The 18,963-nt window shown below is 44.9% G+C and overlaps 1 protein-coding gene across 4 annotated transcripts in view; it reads right to left on the reverse strand.

Annotated features, from left to right (window-relative positions):
• Window positions 1–18,963, reverse strand: part of DENND1A (DENN domain containing 1A) — a 1,299,692-nt gene that overhangs the window by 747,005 nt on the left and 533,724 nt on the right. For all 4 annotated transcript variants that reach the window (XM_063936848.1, XM_063936849.1, XM_063936850.1 and 1 more), the window contains exon 8: window positions 8,088–8,141. In XM_063936848.1, the coding sequence (XP_063792918.1) occupies window positions 8,088–8,141 (54 nt within the window). The remainder of the gene's footprint in view (window positions 1–8,087; window positions 8,142–18,963) is intronic.

Below are 18,963 nucleotides of genomic sequence, written 5' to 3' on the forward strand. Positions count from 1 at the left end.
AGTGTGAATATAACCCATCGGCAGCGGCTCCATTACTCTATGCACATAGAATAAGCAGCGCACTGCCGCCTATTGTTACAGTGCTTCTAGCTCCTCTCCACGGAAACGATCCACATATTGCCGCCCCGCACCACAGACTCCCGCGATCTCCCAAGATCTGCTGCGCTGCTGTACACAGGAATATTTTTGTTTCCTGTTACAGCGGCTGCCTAAGGCCCCGCCCACTGGAGCCGCAAACCCCCCTTACCCACTTTCCCGAGGTTGAAAAATCGGACATGAGCATTTTGGTAATAGAGGCGCAGCGGAAGGTTTCACAGCCCTCCCTGTGCCGCACAGTACCTCTCTATCCAGCGGGGCAGCGCCGTGATGTCACATCAAACCCCGACATGTGACACGAAACCAAGCGCCGCCCCACCACATGTACTACAACTGCAGCAGCCATCTCAGCCTCAGCTCCGTGAAGCAGGTCTTGATTACTGTGACCGAGCTACCCAGGCTGCAGCTGTCAAGGGGTATCAGCGTCCAGCGGTGCTTCCGTGAAAGGTATGTACTGCTGCTGACTGGACATGTGAATAATTAGACTTTGTTACGCTATATATATATATATATATATATATATATATATATAGTGTAACATAATGCTGCCCAGCTTGTCATTTTTTGCCAAATCTTAGCATATATATATATATATATATATATATATATACATACACACATATGTATATATTTAATGCTCAATGCCCATGATGGAGACCGATGGAGTGCCGCCTCGTCTGTACGCATGGTCATATATGTATATAATATATATATATATATATATATATATATATATATATAATGTAGGTAGGTGTATATGTACATATATTATGAGTGTGTGTGGTTATATAAATATATATTTATGTATATACACTAGAGTAACAGTCCCCTCTGTGTCTGCCCCTGCTGTGGCTGGCGCCATTCTCTTTCCTCTATAGCCCACTACTCCTTTCCGAGCTTTCCCCACAACAGCTTGATCCTGCATCATCATCAAAAAGCGACGGTAACCATAGCAACCCAGCCGCACATGACGCTCCTACGTCGCCACGAGGCTGGCGACTGGACAGGGGGACACTGTGATAAAACATAAAAACACTATGAGATAATAGACCCCACGAAAAAACATAGATTAAACATGGATGTTTAATATATATGTTTTTTTGTGGGGTCTATTTATGTGAGATTCATGTTGTGTGTTATGTTCATGTTGGTCTTATCTGAGCACTTGCAAAGCCTGATGAAGGCTCCCCCTGTGGCCTGAAATGCTGCATTGTTATTATGCTTGTGCTGATGTTACTACTGCTTTATGCTACACATGAAATACACTTCTGAACTTGCAACCCTGGATATGTATACATGCTTTGCTGTTGTGGCTATTAAATCTGCTTATATGAAAGACCTGGAGTGCCGTGTCTGCTCTGAATGAGACATCGTTCGGAAATATATATGCACACAAGGTATTAGAGAAACAGCAGGCACGGGATGTAGTTATGTGACTGCTAGTCACAACACCTCCCCCTACATCCCACCCCTTGGGGGGGGGCGCAGCAGGCTGAAGTTTTGCCTAGGGCGTCGAGAAACCTTACACCGGCCCTGCCTGTATAGCTGGGATACTTAAATCATGCAGAAACGTTTCTTGCCACAAGATTTAGGTGAAAATTAGCTTGTCAAATACTCCCCTTGGTCTCTATTTATTAAAGGTTGAAAATGCCCCACACATCAATAGGTTACCACCACAATATTAGCAGAGGACCCCACAGTCATAAAAGACCTGCAAGTCTTGCAAAGTATGAGAAAGCCCATTACGTCCGCAATCTTTGTTCTTTTATCTCTCAGGATGCAAATACCAGAAGGGAAATAATGAATGCTTTATTACACTTATTTTTAACAGCTTTTACTTTTCTCTCAACTTATACCACTTTCAGAACGCCAGCAAAAAACCTGGTTACTGCACATGAATGCGCAGCAACCCAGATTGTGGCGTAGTCTGAAAGGGGCCAGTTGAAATAAATCTGGGGGTCATTCCGAGTTGTTCGCTCGGTAAAAATCTTCGCATCGCAGCGATTTTCCGCTTAATGCGCATGCGCAATGTCCGCAATGCGACTGCGCCAAGTAAATTTGCTATGCACTTAGGAATTTTACTCACGGCATTTTCATCGTTCTGGCGATCGTAATGTGATTGACAGGAAATGGGTGTTACTGGGCGGAAACAGGCCATTTTATGGGCGTGTGGGAAAAAACGCTACCGTTTCCGGAAAAAACGCAGGAGTGGCTGGAGAAACGGGGGAGTGTCTGGGCGAACGCTGGGTGTGTTTGTGACGTCAAACCAGGAACGACAAGCAGTGAAATGATCGCAGATGCCGAGTAAGTCTGAAGCTACTCAGAAACTGCTACGAGGTGTGTAATCGCAATATTGCGAATACATCGTTCGCAATTTTAAGATGCTAAGATTCACTCCCAGTAGGCGGCGGCTTAGCATGAGCAAATCTGCTAAAATTCACTTGCGAGCGAACAACTCGGAATGACCCCCTCTGTATTTCAACCCAGGTAGCCAGCAGGGTTGAGCACGTGTTCAACCCAGCTTGTGGTGCAGTGTGAACGGGTAAACCAGGTCAATGTGACCAGCATCCGCTACTGAATAGGAAGAGGCAGCACTTAAACACAGAAACATAGAATTTGACAGCACATAAGAAACCACTTGGCCCATCTAGTCTGCCCCTTTTTTATAATATTGTTACCTCAAACATTATTTGATCCTCATTTCTTTGTAAGAATATCCTCATGTCTACCCTATACATGTTTAAATTGCTCTACTGTTTTAGCCTCTACTGCCTCTGATGGGAGGCTAATCCACTTGTCCACTATCCTTTCTGTGAAGTAATGTTTCCTCAAATTTCCCCAGAACCTGCCTCGCTCCAGTTTCAGTGCATGTCCTCGTGTTCTAATACTTCTCTTCCTTTGAAGAACATTTCCCTCCTGGACTTTGTTAAAACCCTAGATATATTTGAAGTTTCGATTAAGTCCCCCCCCCCCCCCCCCTTCCCTTCCCTTCTCCAAACTATACATATTGAGATTATATTGTCTTTCCGGGTCAGTTTTATGATGTAGGCCATGCACCAATTTAGTTGCCTTCTTTGTCTCTTATGTATTAATATCCTTCTGAAGATATGACGTCCAGAATTGAACACAGTATTTTAGATGAGGCCATACCCATGACCTATACAGTGGCTTTATGCTGCTCATTCCTCTCCCTATGCAACAAGCATCTGACGAGCCTTCCTCATTGCTTTGCTGCATTGCTCACCTGCCTTTAAGTCACTACATTTACTAAAATGGAAGTTCTAATTAAGATGGGTTGTTGCCCATAGCAACCAATCAGATTCCAGATATTATCTTCTAGAAGGTGCTAGATAAATGAGAAGTGGAATCTGATTGGTTGCTATTGGCAACATCTCATCTTAAATAGAATTCCCATCTTAGTAAATCTACCCCGAAGTGACTCCTAGATCCCGGTCCTCCTCATTAGTTTCCAGTATTGTGCCATTAATACTATATTTAGCTTTTGGGTTTTTGAGTCCTAGGCGCATGGTGTTGCATTTTTTGGCATTAAACTGTAATTGCCACGGTCTTGACCATTCTTCTAGTCTACCTAGATCATTAATAATTTGTTTTCTTTTGGAGTATCTACAATGCAAAAAGCCATACTTTCGCTTTAATGCCATTTGCAATGTCACCAATAAAGATATTAAAAATCACTGGTCCAAGTACAGATCCCTGGGGTACTCCGCTGGTAACATTTCCCTCCTGTGAATGCACTCCATTTACTACAACTCTCTGTTTTCTATCCTGCAACCAAGATCTTACCCATCCAGCCATATTAGCATCCAATCCCATGCTTTTAAGTTTATTTAAAAGTCTGCGATGTGGGACAGCGTCAAAAGCCTTACTAAAGTCTAGATAAGCTAAATCTACGACCCCACATTTATCTATTATTTTAGTCACTCAGTCAAAAAAAGTCAATAAGTATCAATTTAATATCATCTCATCTACAAGCGTCGCCTCTGCATGCGTCGGCAATAAGCCGGGTCAGGCCAGCAATCTGAAAGGGGTCTCAGTCGGGTCACATCCGGGAAGGACGCATGTACAAATCCTGTAGCGACCCAGCTTTAGTGGTCTGAAAGGGGTATTAGTCTGACCCACGCATGCATATACTTTGAGACTGGCCTGGCAAAGTCGTAGGTTAACTCTTATCGCTGCGGGAGAGATTATATTTATAAATCATGGTGATAGGTGGCAGTAGAAAGACAGCACGCTCGCCATATACTTGATGAATAGGGCCTTAAGGGGGAAATGTACTAAGCAGTGATTAGCATGGAGAAACGTGCCAGTGGAGAAGTTGCCCATAGCAACCAATCAGCTCTTCTGTATAATTTTGAAGTATGCAAATTATAATTGTTACTTCAATGCTGATTGGTTGCCAATGGCATCTTCTCCACTGGCTCAATTCTCCGCCCTTTTCACTGATTAGTACACAGCCCTCTATATCTGTTATAGTTTGAAACAATAACATATTCAGCAGCCTGGGATCACTTACTACATTAAGACATTTTTAGAACAATACCGGAAAACTGTTTTACAATGATCTCAGGTCTGACATGATAATTACAATGTTAGTACATGTTGATGCAGTTTGATTTTTACATGGAGAACCATTACTAGTGAGAAATAACACACACTTACACCACTGCTGAAAACACTTAAACTCCTTAAAATGTAGTAATTATTTAAACGCTTTGATTTTATGCTGCACACCGCAGGTCAACTACTGCAAACCCATTAATATTTATGACAGGGTATTGCCTGTATTTATCTACATTAAGACGCCTACATGAATGCTAATGTGTATGTGAGAAGGACAAAAACAAATTGCAATTTCTCTGCCTTGCTACATACACAGATAGAAATATGCAATAATATATTTATCTATATTTTGTAAAAATTACTTTGAGGAAAATGAAAGGGAAACACTCCATGGGGGAATTTGCTAGAGTGAAGTTAAGAAAGAAATGTTGTTAAATGTACTTGTAAACATAATGCATTATCTAGAATTATATAGCTATATGTCTATGGACATACAAATACATTACGGTTTATTTAATGATAAGCTGCAAATTACATGAATGCTCTGTGACAAACAGCTTTGATCACACTGGTGCACGTTAGACTAAGGAAAGTAAATGGTTGCTGTGGGTTACAAAACATCTGATAATCACTAGTGCCACATCACTTATTCTAAAATTGGAATGCTTACAGTAACGTACCTAGGGGGTGCAAAAGAGATGTGGCCACATTGTTTAAACAAGACATCACAGAAAATCTGCAATCAACAATAACACAAGTATTGTATGCAAAAGGCAGGAAATCTTAGGTCTGCACTGGGGCGAATTACAACCTTGTGGAGCCCTAGGCGAGATAATGGTTGCCCACCCCTAACTTCCCTCCACCCCAAATCACTTCTAGGAACAATAGTAAAGATTTTCTCCTGCCTACTTCCTCCCACTCCTACCTCCAAGATTTTTCACGTGCTGCACCGTCTCTCTGGAATTCTCTACCTCTCCCCATCAGACTCTCCACCTCTCTACAAAACTTCAAATGGGCTTTCAAGACGCACTTCACCAAACCAGGCCAACTCTCATCCTAACCCTCTGTTCCGTGTGCATGCTATACCCCATCTGTGTCACCCCTGTCTGTCTGTACCTCCCCTTTAGAATCTAAGCTCACACAAGTAGTGTGATGTGCCTTTCTTCTCTTTCTTAAACCATCTTCTACTCCATACTCCCCTTTGAAGGCACCAAATGCCTTGGTATTCTGCCACCCTAATACTTATTTCAGTGATGGGTCATATTCTGCCACCCTAATACTTATTTCAGTGATGGGTCATTCCGCGTCAAATCAACACACTGATTTTACCTCACCAGCTCAGATTTTGTTGAAATTTGGTATATGGAGAGTATATATGTAGTCTGAGATATTATTTAATGTTAAAAATTTTAAAATGTTAACATTTTATTTAAATATCTCAAGCCGTTTCCAAAACATGACTATGTAAAGTTTTCAAAAATCTGTCAAAAATGCACAACCAGCATATTTTCAAATTGCCATAGCAGCTCTCCTAATTAAGATAGAATTGTTAGTGGTGTTATTTTGCGGTGTTAACAACACAATAGGCTTTGTGAGGAAAAATGTTTTCCAAATTCAAACTGAATTTTTTGATCATGATTATTTCAAAACGTGCGTTGTTAAAAAAAAGTTTAAAAAAAATTAAAGAAGTAGTCTATACTAATGTTAATTTTTTTTGTCAAAATTTAAAAGTGGGAGGATAATGGGTTCATAGTTAAAAGTAATTTTATAGCAAGGTAGTTTATTCAAAAAAGTCAGGTGTATTACAAGTAGTAATTGGTGATAATAGATTTGATGGCTTCATTAGTTTAATTATATAAATCAAGTTTAATAGATATACTTGACATTGAATTAGTCAGTCAACAATGTAAGCTGAAGATATTTTGACAATGCCTCAGTGGTTTTTAAAGTGTCATCCAGATACGTAACATAAATTCTTCAGGTTGGAGTTATATGGTCGACTTTGCGTAAGACATCTTTTAGGAGGTACCTATAGTACAGCAGGCTTCCTTGGATAGAAGAATGATGGTGAAGGTCCAGCTGGATGAAGGAAGCTCACTTTTGATTCGTCTTTATCTTCACTCTTGTCCATCACATGAGTTCTTGTAGTGTTCACGGTATAATTGTTGAGTGCTAAGTTTCTATTAATTTATGCTTGCACAATGTGATCACATTCCTCTTGCACCCCAGATACAGTAGTAGAGCATGCCTTTACTTCATCTTTTGTGGTTGCATTTCTCTTGCACCCCATTTTTAGCTCAATTACTCACTTAGGGGTATATTTTTTAAAGTATACACAAATATTAGGCATTCCCGGGTTTTAGGAAGGAGGGACCACAGCAGATATTTCAAGCAGGATTTACCAACCTCGGCCGTGGCAGTACAGTAGCTCGTAGGCTACTATAGGCTAACAATGGCATTAGCCTACAGTAACCTGCAAGCTACTGTACCGTGGATCCACTCTCTGTCTGCCCCTAATGATGCATGTGCTGATGGCTGCATGTGCACAGTATAAGCTGGAAGCTATCACTCTACTTCCAGCTCACAGGAGAACATAGAAACGCCATACATATAGGGCGCGGATTTGAACTGAACCAATGGCCCCATTACTATGAGGCAGCAAAGCTAACTAACCATTGTGCCACCTTTAGAATCCTTTCAGCAGATAAGATAACAACAAAGCAATTCTCTTGGAGATATATCTACTAATGTTTTTAGAAGAAGTTGCCCATAGCAACCAATTAGATTCTAGCTATTATTTTCTAGAATTTACCAGATAAATATAGTCTGATTAGTTGCTACAGGCAACATCTCCACTTCTAAAAACCCGCACTGAATATACCCCTAAATGTCTATGTGACGATGCAGTACAAACCGGACCGATAAGACTGTGGCACAGTTGGTCAGCCTAACATATAATGAAATATGTGGATATAACATTTCTTATTTTTACACAGAATACAGCTTGTAGTGTTCATGGCACAATTGGTGAGTGCAGAGTTTACATGATTTACACAGACATTTATTTATATATTTATATGTTATAGCTGCTGGCACATCCACATTGTGAATATTCACATTAGATTTTCCAGAGAACATACTGTTATCTAAACTGACCCTAAATTATCTAAAGCCACCATGAGAATATTCCTGGTATTCCGCATTTGCCAGACTACAGATTGCCTTATCAGGTCAAGATACCAGGGAATGGGAGCCCCTAATCTTGCTTATGAAGACGATAAATGAGTGACCTTGAGCAGCTGCCAGGCTTTACATTTCTCAAAACTGCATCATCAACAAATACACTAAGTATGCCAAGCAAGGTGCCATACGCTTACACTGACATAGTGGACAATGGTAGAGGTACTCACATTCTCCGGAATACTGGGCAGTTCTCGAGGATCAGGCACTGTGAAGTAGGAATGCTGGAAGGAGGAAAAAGGAAAATATTTGGTTAACAGACAAAAACCAAAAAAAAAAGCTGAGAATAGATGGCAGAAATAAAGTATTTGACAAAATAAAAAGAAAAGAAAAGCATAAAGCAGACAGATGAGTGAGCCAAGTAAAAGAAGAACTCTGACCACAAACACTGTTCAAAGAAATCACTCACATGAAAGAAAAATGGAAGTTTTACTTTACCGCACTGCGTAATAAAATATCAGTGCACTGGGATCTAAAATGAAATGCATCTGCCAGACTGAGGCCAACAGCTGCATGGCAATCAGACTATGGGCCTAATTCAGACTTGATCGTAGATGTGCGAAAAAATGCACATCTACGATCAATAACTCAGACATGCAGGGGGACGCCCAGCACAGGTCAAATCCATCCCGCATGCCGGATCCAGATTCCACAGACATGCGAAAGCATTGCCCAGCGGCAATGCTTTTGCATCTGTTGAGTAGACCTCTGCAGAAGGCAGACAGGTACCCGCCATGTTTAGGGTCCCAGCGGCTGCATGCGACGTCATGCAGCCGCCACAGCCCGCCCCGCAAATGGTCCAGACACGCCTGCATTGTCCGGACCGCACCCCTGCCGCAACACCTCCAACATGCCCCCTTCCACCCTGCAACCGCCTCTGCCTATCAAACAGGCAGTGGCGATCACTCAAGTGAGATGCCATCACATCTCACTGTGCGAGAACGTGCAGTGCGGCTTCTACTCATGTGCACACTTCACCGGCAATCAGACTGCAAACGCTGCCACAGCAGCATTCCAGTCAGATTTAGGCCCCATAGCATGCCATCACTAGTCACAATCTGTGAGATCACTTGAAGCCAGGAATAAGAAGTAACAGGGAACACGCTTGGGGTGTGGGGCAGAATCTAATAAGGTACAAGTAGCTCGCACCTGCAAGCAGGACCGTATTAACCCATGGCTTTCAGGTATTTTGAGCCCCCTCCGGCACATCTTTCTTTCATCTCTTACCCTATTACAGCTGATGTTTGGGAAGCAGAGCTAATGCCATAATTTACAATTTCAGTACTCATATGAACACGTATACCCATTTGAATTAAAGTCTGCTGACCTCTTTTCTCACACCACAATTATTTTTATTTTTCCTTCCTCTTTTGTAATAGCGCTAGAACTCTTTTGGTCCGCTGTTTCTTAAACTCATACACCCTAATAAATATCACTCCGGTCCAATTAAAGTAGCCCTAAAAGCCATACAGTGGACAGATCAGTTATATTTGCTTTATTACAATCTATTTAGATATAAATACATCAATCATTATTCAAAACAAATTATTTCCTTTCACCAAAAAAGTGTTACCAGGAAAGCACAAAGCATGCATGTGATACTTTTCCATACTAATTTCATAATAATCCTGTTATTAGTTTATATACTGTCTACTGTAGATACTCTTTAGCAGAGGCTTAGAACTTATTTATTATCGTAAGATCCCAGGAAACTTCCCTACTTGGCCTAACTATCAAAACATTATCCTACAGTAACCATAAGTAAAAACTAAATAACGGTAAGGTGGTTCCCTAGACAAACTGGCACTTTACACTAAGAGAATACTATGCAGAATATCAAAACCAATCACAGGCATCTAAATCTGAATGTGGGAGAGTTGGGAGGTACGCATAAACAATAAAGCAAACCAATAAGCCAGTAATTTACAGTTCAAGACAATATAGGATAAGTACAGGGTATATTAACATAGCTGCATTGCCAGACAACACGAAAATAAGTATCAGGGTGGAAGAAAACCATGGGATTTGGTGACGACGAAGGGAGTATGAAGTGGAGTAGAAGACAGTTTAAGTAAAACAAGATATATGGTAAGATCTTACCGTTGTTAAATCTCTTTCTGCGAGGTACACTGGGCTCCACAAGGATTAACATCGGGGTGTAGAGCAGGATCTTGATCCGAGGCACCAACAGGCTCAAAGCTTTGACCTTCTTCCCAAGATGCATAGCGCCGCCTCCTATATCACCCACCTCCCTGCACAGGAGCTCAGTTTCGTTAACCAGCCCAATGCAGTAGCAGGTACTAGAGACAACAATCGCTCGTAGCCAATTACACCACACACTCACCACAGGAAAGGGTGCCAATGGCTATGCCACACCAACCCAAAGAAGATAAGTGCGTCAGGGTGGGTGCCTTGTGAAAGAGATTTAACAACGGTAAGTTTTTACCATAAATCTCGTTTTCTGCTGCGGAGTACACTGGGCTCCACAAGGATTAACATCGGGGATGTCCTAAAGCAGTTCCTTATGGGAGGGGACGCACTGTAGCGGGAATAAGAACCCAGCGTCCAAAGGAAACATCCTGGGAAGCGGCGGTACAGAAGGCATAGAACCTAATAAACGTCCCAGTTGACCACGTAGCCCAAATGTTCAAGGGTCGCACCACGGTGGGCCGCCCAAGAAGGTTCAACCGACCGAGTAAAATGGGCTTTAAGGGTAGCAGGAACTGGATGACCAGCCTGTACATAAGCACGTGCAACCACCATTCTAATCCATCTGGCTAAAGTCTGCTTGGAAGCAGGCCAGCCACGTTTGTGAAAACCAAACAACATATCCCATATCCCCTTTCTCCCTCTACATTAACATAAAAAGAGAATCAGATTTCCTAATGGAGGAAGTTCTCTGCATATAGATACAGAGAGACCGTACCACATCCAAAGACCGCTCTTTGGAAGACAACTCAGGCTGGAACCTCAATTTCCTGGTTAAGGTGGAAGGAAAACACCATCTTCGGTAAGCAACCTGGCCATGTTCTAAGAACCACCCGGTCACGGTGAAATATCAAATAGGGAGACTTACAGTATAAGGCACCCAAGTCCGAGACGCTTCTAGCTGAAGCAATCGCCAGCAAGAAAAGGACCTTAAGGGAAAGCCACTTAAGATTAGAAGAGGCAAGAGGCTCCAAGGGAGAACTTGCAAGGCCCCCAAAACCACACACAAGTCCCAAGGGGCCACAGGTGGCACATAATGAGGCTGAATCCTTAACACACCCTGAGTGAATGTATGGACATCAGGTAGGGTGGCAATCTTTCTCTGAAACAAACCGACAATTCAGAAATGTGAACTCTGAGGGAGGCCAGACGCAGACCTAAATCCAGGCCTTGTTGTAGAAAGGCCAACCGTTTGGCCGTACTAAACTTGAAAACATCATGATAGTGAGACGCACACCAAGTAAAGTAAGCATTCCAGACCCTATGGTAGATCCGAGCAGAAGCCGGCTTACGGGCCACCAACATAGTTTGAACGACCGCCTCAGAAAAACCCTTGGCCCTCAGGACGGAAGCCTCAAGGGCCATGCCGTCAAAGCCAGACTGGCCAAATCCTGGTAAACACAAGGGCCCTGAACAAGGAGGCCTGGTCATTGTGGAAGTAGAAGGGGACAATCCCACAAGAGACCCAGTAGATCGGAGAACCAGTGCCGTCTGGGCCGCGCTGGAGCGACCAGAAGTAGGTATCCTCCTACTTGCTTGAACTTTCGTATTACTCTGGGCAGAAGTGACACTGGAGGAAATACGTACGGTAGCTGAAAGTTCCATGGAATTGCCAGAGCATCCACGAACGCATCTTGAGGATCCCTTGTCCTTGCTCCGAAGACCGGAACCTTGTGATTGTGTCGAGACGCCATCAGATCCACATCTGGAAGGCCCCACGTGTCCACGAGAAGTTGAAACACCTCCGGATGGAGGCTCCATTCTCCTGCATGTACGTCCTGATGACTGAGATAGTCCGCTTCCCAGTGCAGGACGCCCGGAATGAACACTGCGGATATGGCCGGCAGATGGCGTTCTGCCCACTGAAGAATATGTGATACTTCGAGTGCCGCCTTGATGATTGATGTACGCCACCGTGGTGGCGTTGTCCGATTGTACTTGAACAGGTCTGTTCTGTATTAGATGCTGGGCCATTGTCAACGCATTGGACACTGCCAGCAGTTCCAGAATATTTATCGGGAGTAGAGACTCCTCCTTGGTCCACCGACCTTGAAGAAAGTGTTGTTCCAACACCGCGCCCCATCCTCTCAGACTGGCATCCGTTGTCAGAAGGAACCAGTCGGATATCCAGAAGGGACGGACCCTGCTCAAATGTTGGTCCTGCAGCCACCAGCTCAGTGACAGGCGGGCCTCCGGAGACAATGAGATCATGTGAGATCTGATCCGGTAAGGCAGGCCGACCCACTTGGTCAGCATTAACTTCTGCAGAGGGCGAGAGTTGAATTGAGCATACTCCACCATGTCGAAAGCCGACACCACGAGACCTGGCACCTGCATTGCCGAATGTATCGACACTTGCGGACGAGATAGGAAGCATTGAATCCTGTCCTGAAGCTTCAGGACTTTCTCCTGAGACAGGCACAACCGTTGGTTGTGAGTGTCCAATAATACTCCCAGGTGTAACATGCTCCGAGCAGGAACCAGGGAGGATTTCTTCCAGTTGATCAGCCACCCGTGGGCTTTCATGCACTGGACCATCCTAACGAGATGACACAGGAGAAGTTCTGGGGAATTTGCCAGGATCAACAAATCGTCCAAGTATGGTAGGATCCTGACCCCTTGACGGCGGAGTGTAGCGGTCATGACCGCCATTACTTTGGTGAATACTCGGGGAGCCGTTGTCATACCAAAGGGTAACGCCCGAAATTGGTAATGAAGGTTGCCCACCGCAAACCTCAGGTACTGCCGATGAGATATCACAACATGAATATGTCTGTAGGCATCCTGTATGTCCAGGGAGACCATATAGTCCCCAGGCTCCATGGCCAGAACAATAGAGTGCAGTGTTTCCAAATGAACTTGGAGATCCGCAAATGCTTGTTCAAGGACTGCAGATTGAGAATGGGCCGCGAGGACCCGTTCGAATTCGGGACTAGGAACAGCGGTGAATAGTACCCCTTGCCTCTCTGAGCCAGAGGCACCTGTACTACCACTCCCATGGTCAGGAGGGAATGTACTACTGAGTGCAAAGTGTTTGCTTTTGCCGAATCCAGAGGCACATCTGGCGGGCAAAATCGATGTGGGGGACAATTCTTGAGGGGTATGGCGTAACCTCGAGCAACGACTTCCCTTACCCAGGTATCTGAAGTGATCATCAACCAATCCTGGGCAAAACCTAGAAGTCGGCCCCCACCCTGGGATCCCCCAGAGGGAGTCCCGCCCTGTCATGCGACAGGCTTGTCAGTTTTGGAAGCTGGCCAACGGGCGGCCCAGTCACGCTTCGGTCTGGGCTTGGCAGGTCTGGAAACACGAGATTGCTTTGGGTACGCCTAACCTTTTGCTTTTCCTGGAGGACGAAAGGGCCGAGGGAAAGTACTTTTAGCCTTCTGTGCGGAAGGAGCCGTACTAGGTAGGCAAGCTGTTTTAGCAGTAGCCAGACCAGCCACAATCTTATTGAGGTCATCTCCAAAGAGAATGTCTCCCTTGAAAGGAAGCACCTCCAGGGTTTTCTTAAAATCCATAACCACCAACCAGGATCTCAACCAAAGGATACGTCTGGCCAAGACGGACGTAATAGTAGCTTGGCCACCAGCACCCCGGCATCGGAGGCCGCCTCCTTAAGGTACAGGGAAGCCGTGGTAATATACGAGAGATATCATCGAGCATGCTCAGATGCGTTGGAAGGCTACTCCGCCTCTAGCTTCTGAGCCCACGCCTCAACAGCTTCAGCAGCCCATGTTGCTGCAATGGCTGGCCTATGCACAGCCCCCGGTAGGGTGTAAATCGCTTTCAAACAACCCTCCACACGTCTATCTGTCAGTTCCTTCAGAGAGGTGACGGTAGTTACTGGCAGAGCAGAGGAAACTACCATACGCACCACATGAGAATCTACAGGGGGAGGAGTTTCCCACTTTTTTACATAGCTCCGCGGAGAGAGGATAGCGAGCCAACAGTCTCTAATGCAGTGTGAATTCCGTTCCCGGATTTTCTCATTAGTCCTGACATATGTCAGCCAAGAGTTGAGAATGAGGTAAATTAAATTAGAAGACGACTTACTCTTAGGCGGGCGAGAGTGACACTTAGATTTGGTCAGTGACCGGTTCAAATGCTGAAACTGAGTGGAGATTTGATCTGCCCATGACGGATTAATAGCAGGGACCATAAACTGCTGCAACGGCACAGGTGATCGCAAAGGGGTTACAAGCGTTTTTAACAGCGTGGAAAACGTAGCCCAAGGTGGGCCCTGTGATGCCCCAGGTGCTACCGACCCACTGGGGGGGTAAGGAACCCACTGAACCAGAACTCTCAGCTGCCATATTTTCCTCCATCACGTCTGCGGCCTCACTACCACGCAGTGTGGGAGAAGCCCCAGCGTCGTTGCCACATGTAGCAGACATAACTATGTGCACAATATTGGGCAACCAGGTACAAAGTATAGCAGCACTATACCTATCAAGAACTCTCCGTAAAGCATGCCTAAGGTAGCACAGACTGTGAGAGATATGGATTATATGGTGACTATAAATCACAAGTAAAAATACACCGTCAGTATATCTTGTGATACAATCCTATATTAAACATTTGGCCCCCTCAGGTATAGTAATATATGAATAGCCCACTGAGTGAAATACCCTTTACTAAGGCAACTACGCAGCAGCTACATGCACACACACACACAGATATAGTCACAAATGTACCATGCAGAAATGATGTACCATAAAACTGCACTGGACTAGCAATACAAAGTAATACTCAGTATGGCTATATGTGTTAACAATAGATATAACAATGCACAGTAAACAACACTGGATGTATATCACAGGGTGTTTGTACCACACAACCCTGAATGTATGCACTCTTTCTTAACTAACACTGTCCCAGTGACTGATATGAATGGGCAAATATTCTCTGTACAGCGCTGCGGAATATGTGTGCGCTATATAAATAACTGGTAATAAATAAATAAATAAATAATAAGGTAGAATACTTCAGTGTCCTGTAAGAAGCACAGCACTGGCAATCAGGTGGTTCTACAAAGGAGGATTTGCCCCAGCGGTCCTAGAAACAGCACAGCTCAATCTATGATGGCCGCTGGTCAGGAGTGAGGGAGATATGCAGCTCCAGGGCGGGAACATTGCTGAAATGCCGCCATGGGGCTGGGGGGATGGGCCTCAGGTCCGACCTGCTCCCCCTGCTGGCATCCCCACCGGGTGCTGCGGGCAGTAAAAAGCGGGGTTAATATAGCAGAAAAGACCTGTGCCCCTTAACTGTCCCTGGTGGCTTGTGGAGCGGCTGGCCAGTAATCAGTGTCCACGCCAGCAAGCGTGTGGCCCGCCTCCAATGGCCGCGCTGGATCGAGGAAAAGCGCGTGCACAGAAGCCCCTTACCTCCCCCTTGTCAGCGGCCTCGCGATCCGGGAGGTTGGTGTGTGTGTGACTGACCTTTAGAAGAAAACCGGAGCCTCCGCTGCAGTGACCCGGCAACCAGGGCGCGGGAGTATACAGCGCCGCTGGGGGTGAGGGAGCTGCAGCAGAGACGTCTATTAGACATAGCCTGATGCAGCCCTTGTAGATTATTGTAAAAAATGTAAATTGTTTTCTGTAAAATTTAAAGCTAAGAATAGGCTGCCTGAGGCACCAACTACAAACTGAGCTCCTGTGCAGGGAGGCGGGGTGATATAGGAGGCGGCGCTATGCATCTTGGGAAGAAGGTCAAAGCTTTGAGCCTGTTGGTGCCTCGGGTCAAAATCCTACTCTACACCCCGATGTTAATCCTTGAGAATCCCAGTATACCACGCAGCAGAAAAGAAGGAAAACCACATGAGGGAATAGGGCCCTACTTGCGAGAGGTTGCTGGGTTTGGTGAAAAAGTGGGTCTTGAGGGCACATTTGAAGTTTTGTAGAGAAGGTGACATGTAGCGAATTCCAGAGAATGTGCAAAATCTTGGAGGTAGGAGTGGGAGGAGGAAATTAAGAAGCAGAGTGCATTAGCAGAGTGAAGAGGACGGGCAGGAGTGTTAAGGGAGTTAACATCAGAGATGTAAATGGAAGAGAAGTGGGTGAGGGCTTTGTAAGTGAGTGTGAGAAGCTTGAATTGGATTCTGAGGGAGAGCCAGTGAAGGGCTTGTAAGAGAGGGGAGGTGGATGTAGTACATTTGGTGAGGAAGATGAGCCAGGTAGCAGCACTGATGACAGATTGGAGTAGAGAGGTACTGAATGAGCTCACCCACAAAAGATGTATAAAGAGCAAAAAGGAGAAGACCAAGAACAGAAGCTTGGGGGACACCTACAGTTACGGTCAGTGGGGGTAGGGGGGAGTGGTGTCATGAGAGGAGACAGAGAAGAAACGGTCAGAGAGGTAAGAGGATAGCCAGGAGAGGGCACTATCACGCAGACCAAGTGGGGTGAAGGATTTGCAGAAGGAGAGGGAGGTTCACAGTGTCAAAAGTAGCACAGATGTCAAGGAGAATAAGCAGAGTGTAGTGGACCTTGGATTTAGCAGAAAGGAGGGCATTGCAGACTTTCATGAGGGCAGTTTCAGTGGAGTAGATGGAAGCCACACTGGAATGGGTCAAGGAGAGAGTGGAAGAAATGAAAGGCAGTAAGGCGGTTGTAGACAATACGCTCAAGAGGTTTGGAGGCAAAAGGGAGGAGAGAGATGGGTCAGTAGCTGGAGAGAGTGTGTAGATAAAGGGTAGGTTTTTGTAAGAGTAGGGGAGACATTATCTGATTCTCATATTTGCCAGGGAGGAAGCGGACCTTTATCACTGTCTTTGGGAGTGTCAAGTAGTCTAGGGCTTCTGAAGGTTGGTTAACTTTGTGCCTTTAACCGCGAGTGTGCCATTTTGGGTATTTTCCAAGGGGGCAGAGACTTACTCCGGGCTGTAGGAAATTATTGTGTGTTGTAAGTGCCACTGCTAAATAGACCATTTTACAAGAATTGATACACCCAACCCCTTATTAATTTTCAATTATATAGGGAGAAACTTTTATTTTTTTAATGAACTTGGTGGAGACCATGTTTGAGAAGGAGAAGAAGGCCTCTTCCTGTTTCGACACATGGGAAAGTTTTATTGCAACTTTGCCAATCTCAACACAATCTCAGATTTATAATAACATGCATCAGATCCAGTGGTACGTAACTCACATTCTCCTGGGTGATCTTCCCATTGCATTGTCCAACGGGTGAGTGCCAGGAGCCCTTTTCTTTTAACTTTAGCTCTTAATTGTATCTCATTTACACGAATATTCAAGCATTATACAAATGTTAGTACCTTACTCAAACTTTGAGTTATACAAACGCCAATATATTATAGTGGATGCTCAGGGAAGTGTGCTAGGATATGTGTTGTTGTATTTTATTCATCACTGTGTGTAATATTTTATATGCTTGACTTAAGCCTATATCTTGTAAAATTGTAAACAGTGTTTTTGCTTATATAAAAAAATAAAAATAAAAGAATAGGGGAGACAAGTGCAAGCTTGAAGGCAGAGGGGACAGTGCCCAATGAGAGGGAGAGATTGAGGAGGTAGGTAAGTTGGGAACTGGCAGAAGGAGAGAGGTAGCAAAGGAGACGGGAAGGAATTGTAAGTTAACAATTCATACTGAGTGTTATCCAGGGCAGTCTTAAAAGCAGTGTAGGCCCCTTAGAAAAGTAATGCACTGGGGCCCCTACCCATCCTCCATCGGTAGAGGAGGGGGGTACTATCAGCGGCAGCTTTGATGTCCTGCAGGAGGTAAGGGGTATTCTATCATCCGCCCAGCATGTAGGACCTGGAGCAGTAATTTCTGATAAATACTCCTTTACTGCACAGATGGTGGGAGATGAGGCAGCAGGAAGAACACTAAACTGTAGGAGGGGGCATTGGGCTGAATGAAAGGGCCCTAGTACATGACCTTCCAGGTGGTAGGGGGTGTTTAATACTCAGGGAAGGGGTGGATAGTAGAGTGGGCATAATAGTCATCATTTTCCGGTGGGAGGGCAGCTTGCTTGACTGCAGATATCTCCAGTTCCAGGAAATAGATTTCTTAGCTTTCAATGGGATAAAAAAAAAATTAGCGAGTCCCACCTTTCAGGAGGTAGTGGGGACTTGGGGATCAGAGTTCGGTTGACAGAGCATTCCACCAATGAATATATAAAATTACATACCAGGCGTGTGGAGCTGGAGCAGGGAGGGGCCAGCAGCTGGAAGGCTGACATCTCGAAAGGGGAGAGTCCCTGCTTTTGGAGTGTACCCTCAAAACTCTAAGTCAGACAGAATGAAATAAATCTGTCTGGAAGAGCAATTAACAGGCTTGGATGAGGACTACTGCTTTGAAGTTTGATATCTTCGGTTCCTTAAGGGCCGATTTTCCAAAATCTGGAACCCCTGGGGACATTATAGTCCTGGGGCCCTTCAGTTACTGCCCATTGAGCCCATATGAAAAGATAGCCCTGGTGTTATCTCCCTCTGGGGACTGCCAAGTCAGGCTGCGATTAACAGAGAGCATGCTTCCAGTAGGAAACCACTCACTACAATTCATGCAGCCCAACCCAGCTTCTATGGACTGCAGCCGTTCATAGAAGCTGATGTTTTGCGCATGCACAGACCCACCGCTGCTTGTATGCATGTGCCAGTCCTGACATCTGGCAAATCCACTGTGCAGGTGCCGGGACCTGGTCAGTCCGTAGCAATCTCCTTTGCGCCTGCTAGCAGCATGGACAGCGGCAGCCCCCACATCAAAGTGAGTAAAAGCCACTGCTGGTTAAAAGTAACACCATGTTATAAATGTATACTTCAATACACTCTTGAATGTTTGGGAGACTCTTGAATTTTGGGGAGCTCTCCCTTAATCCCT

The sequence above is a fragment of the Pseudophryne corroboree genome, chromosome 8, assembly GCF_028390025.1.
Source record: "Pseudophryne corroboree isolate aPseCor3 chromosome 8, aPseCor3.hap2, whole genome shotgun sequence".
Lineage (NCBI taxonomy): Eukaryota > Metazoa > Chordata > Amphibia > Anura > Myobatrachidae > Pseudophryne > Pseudophryne corroboree.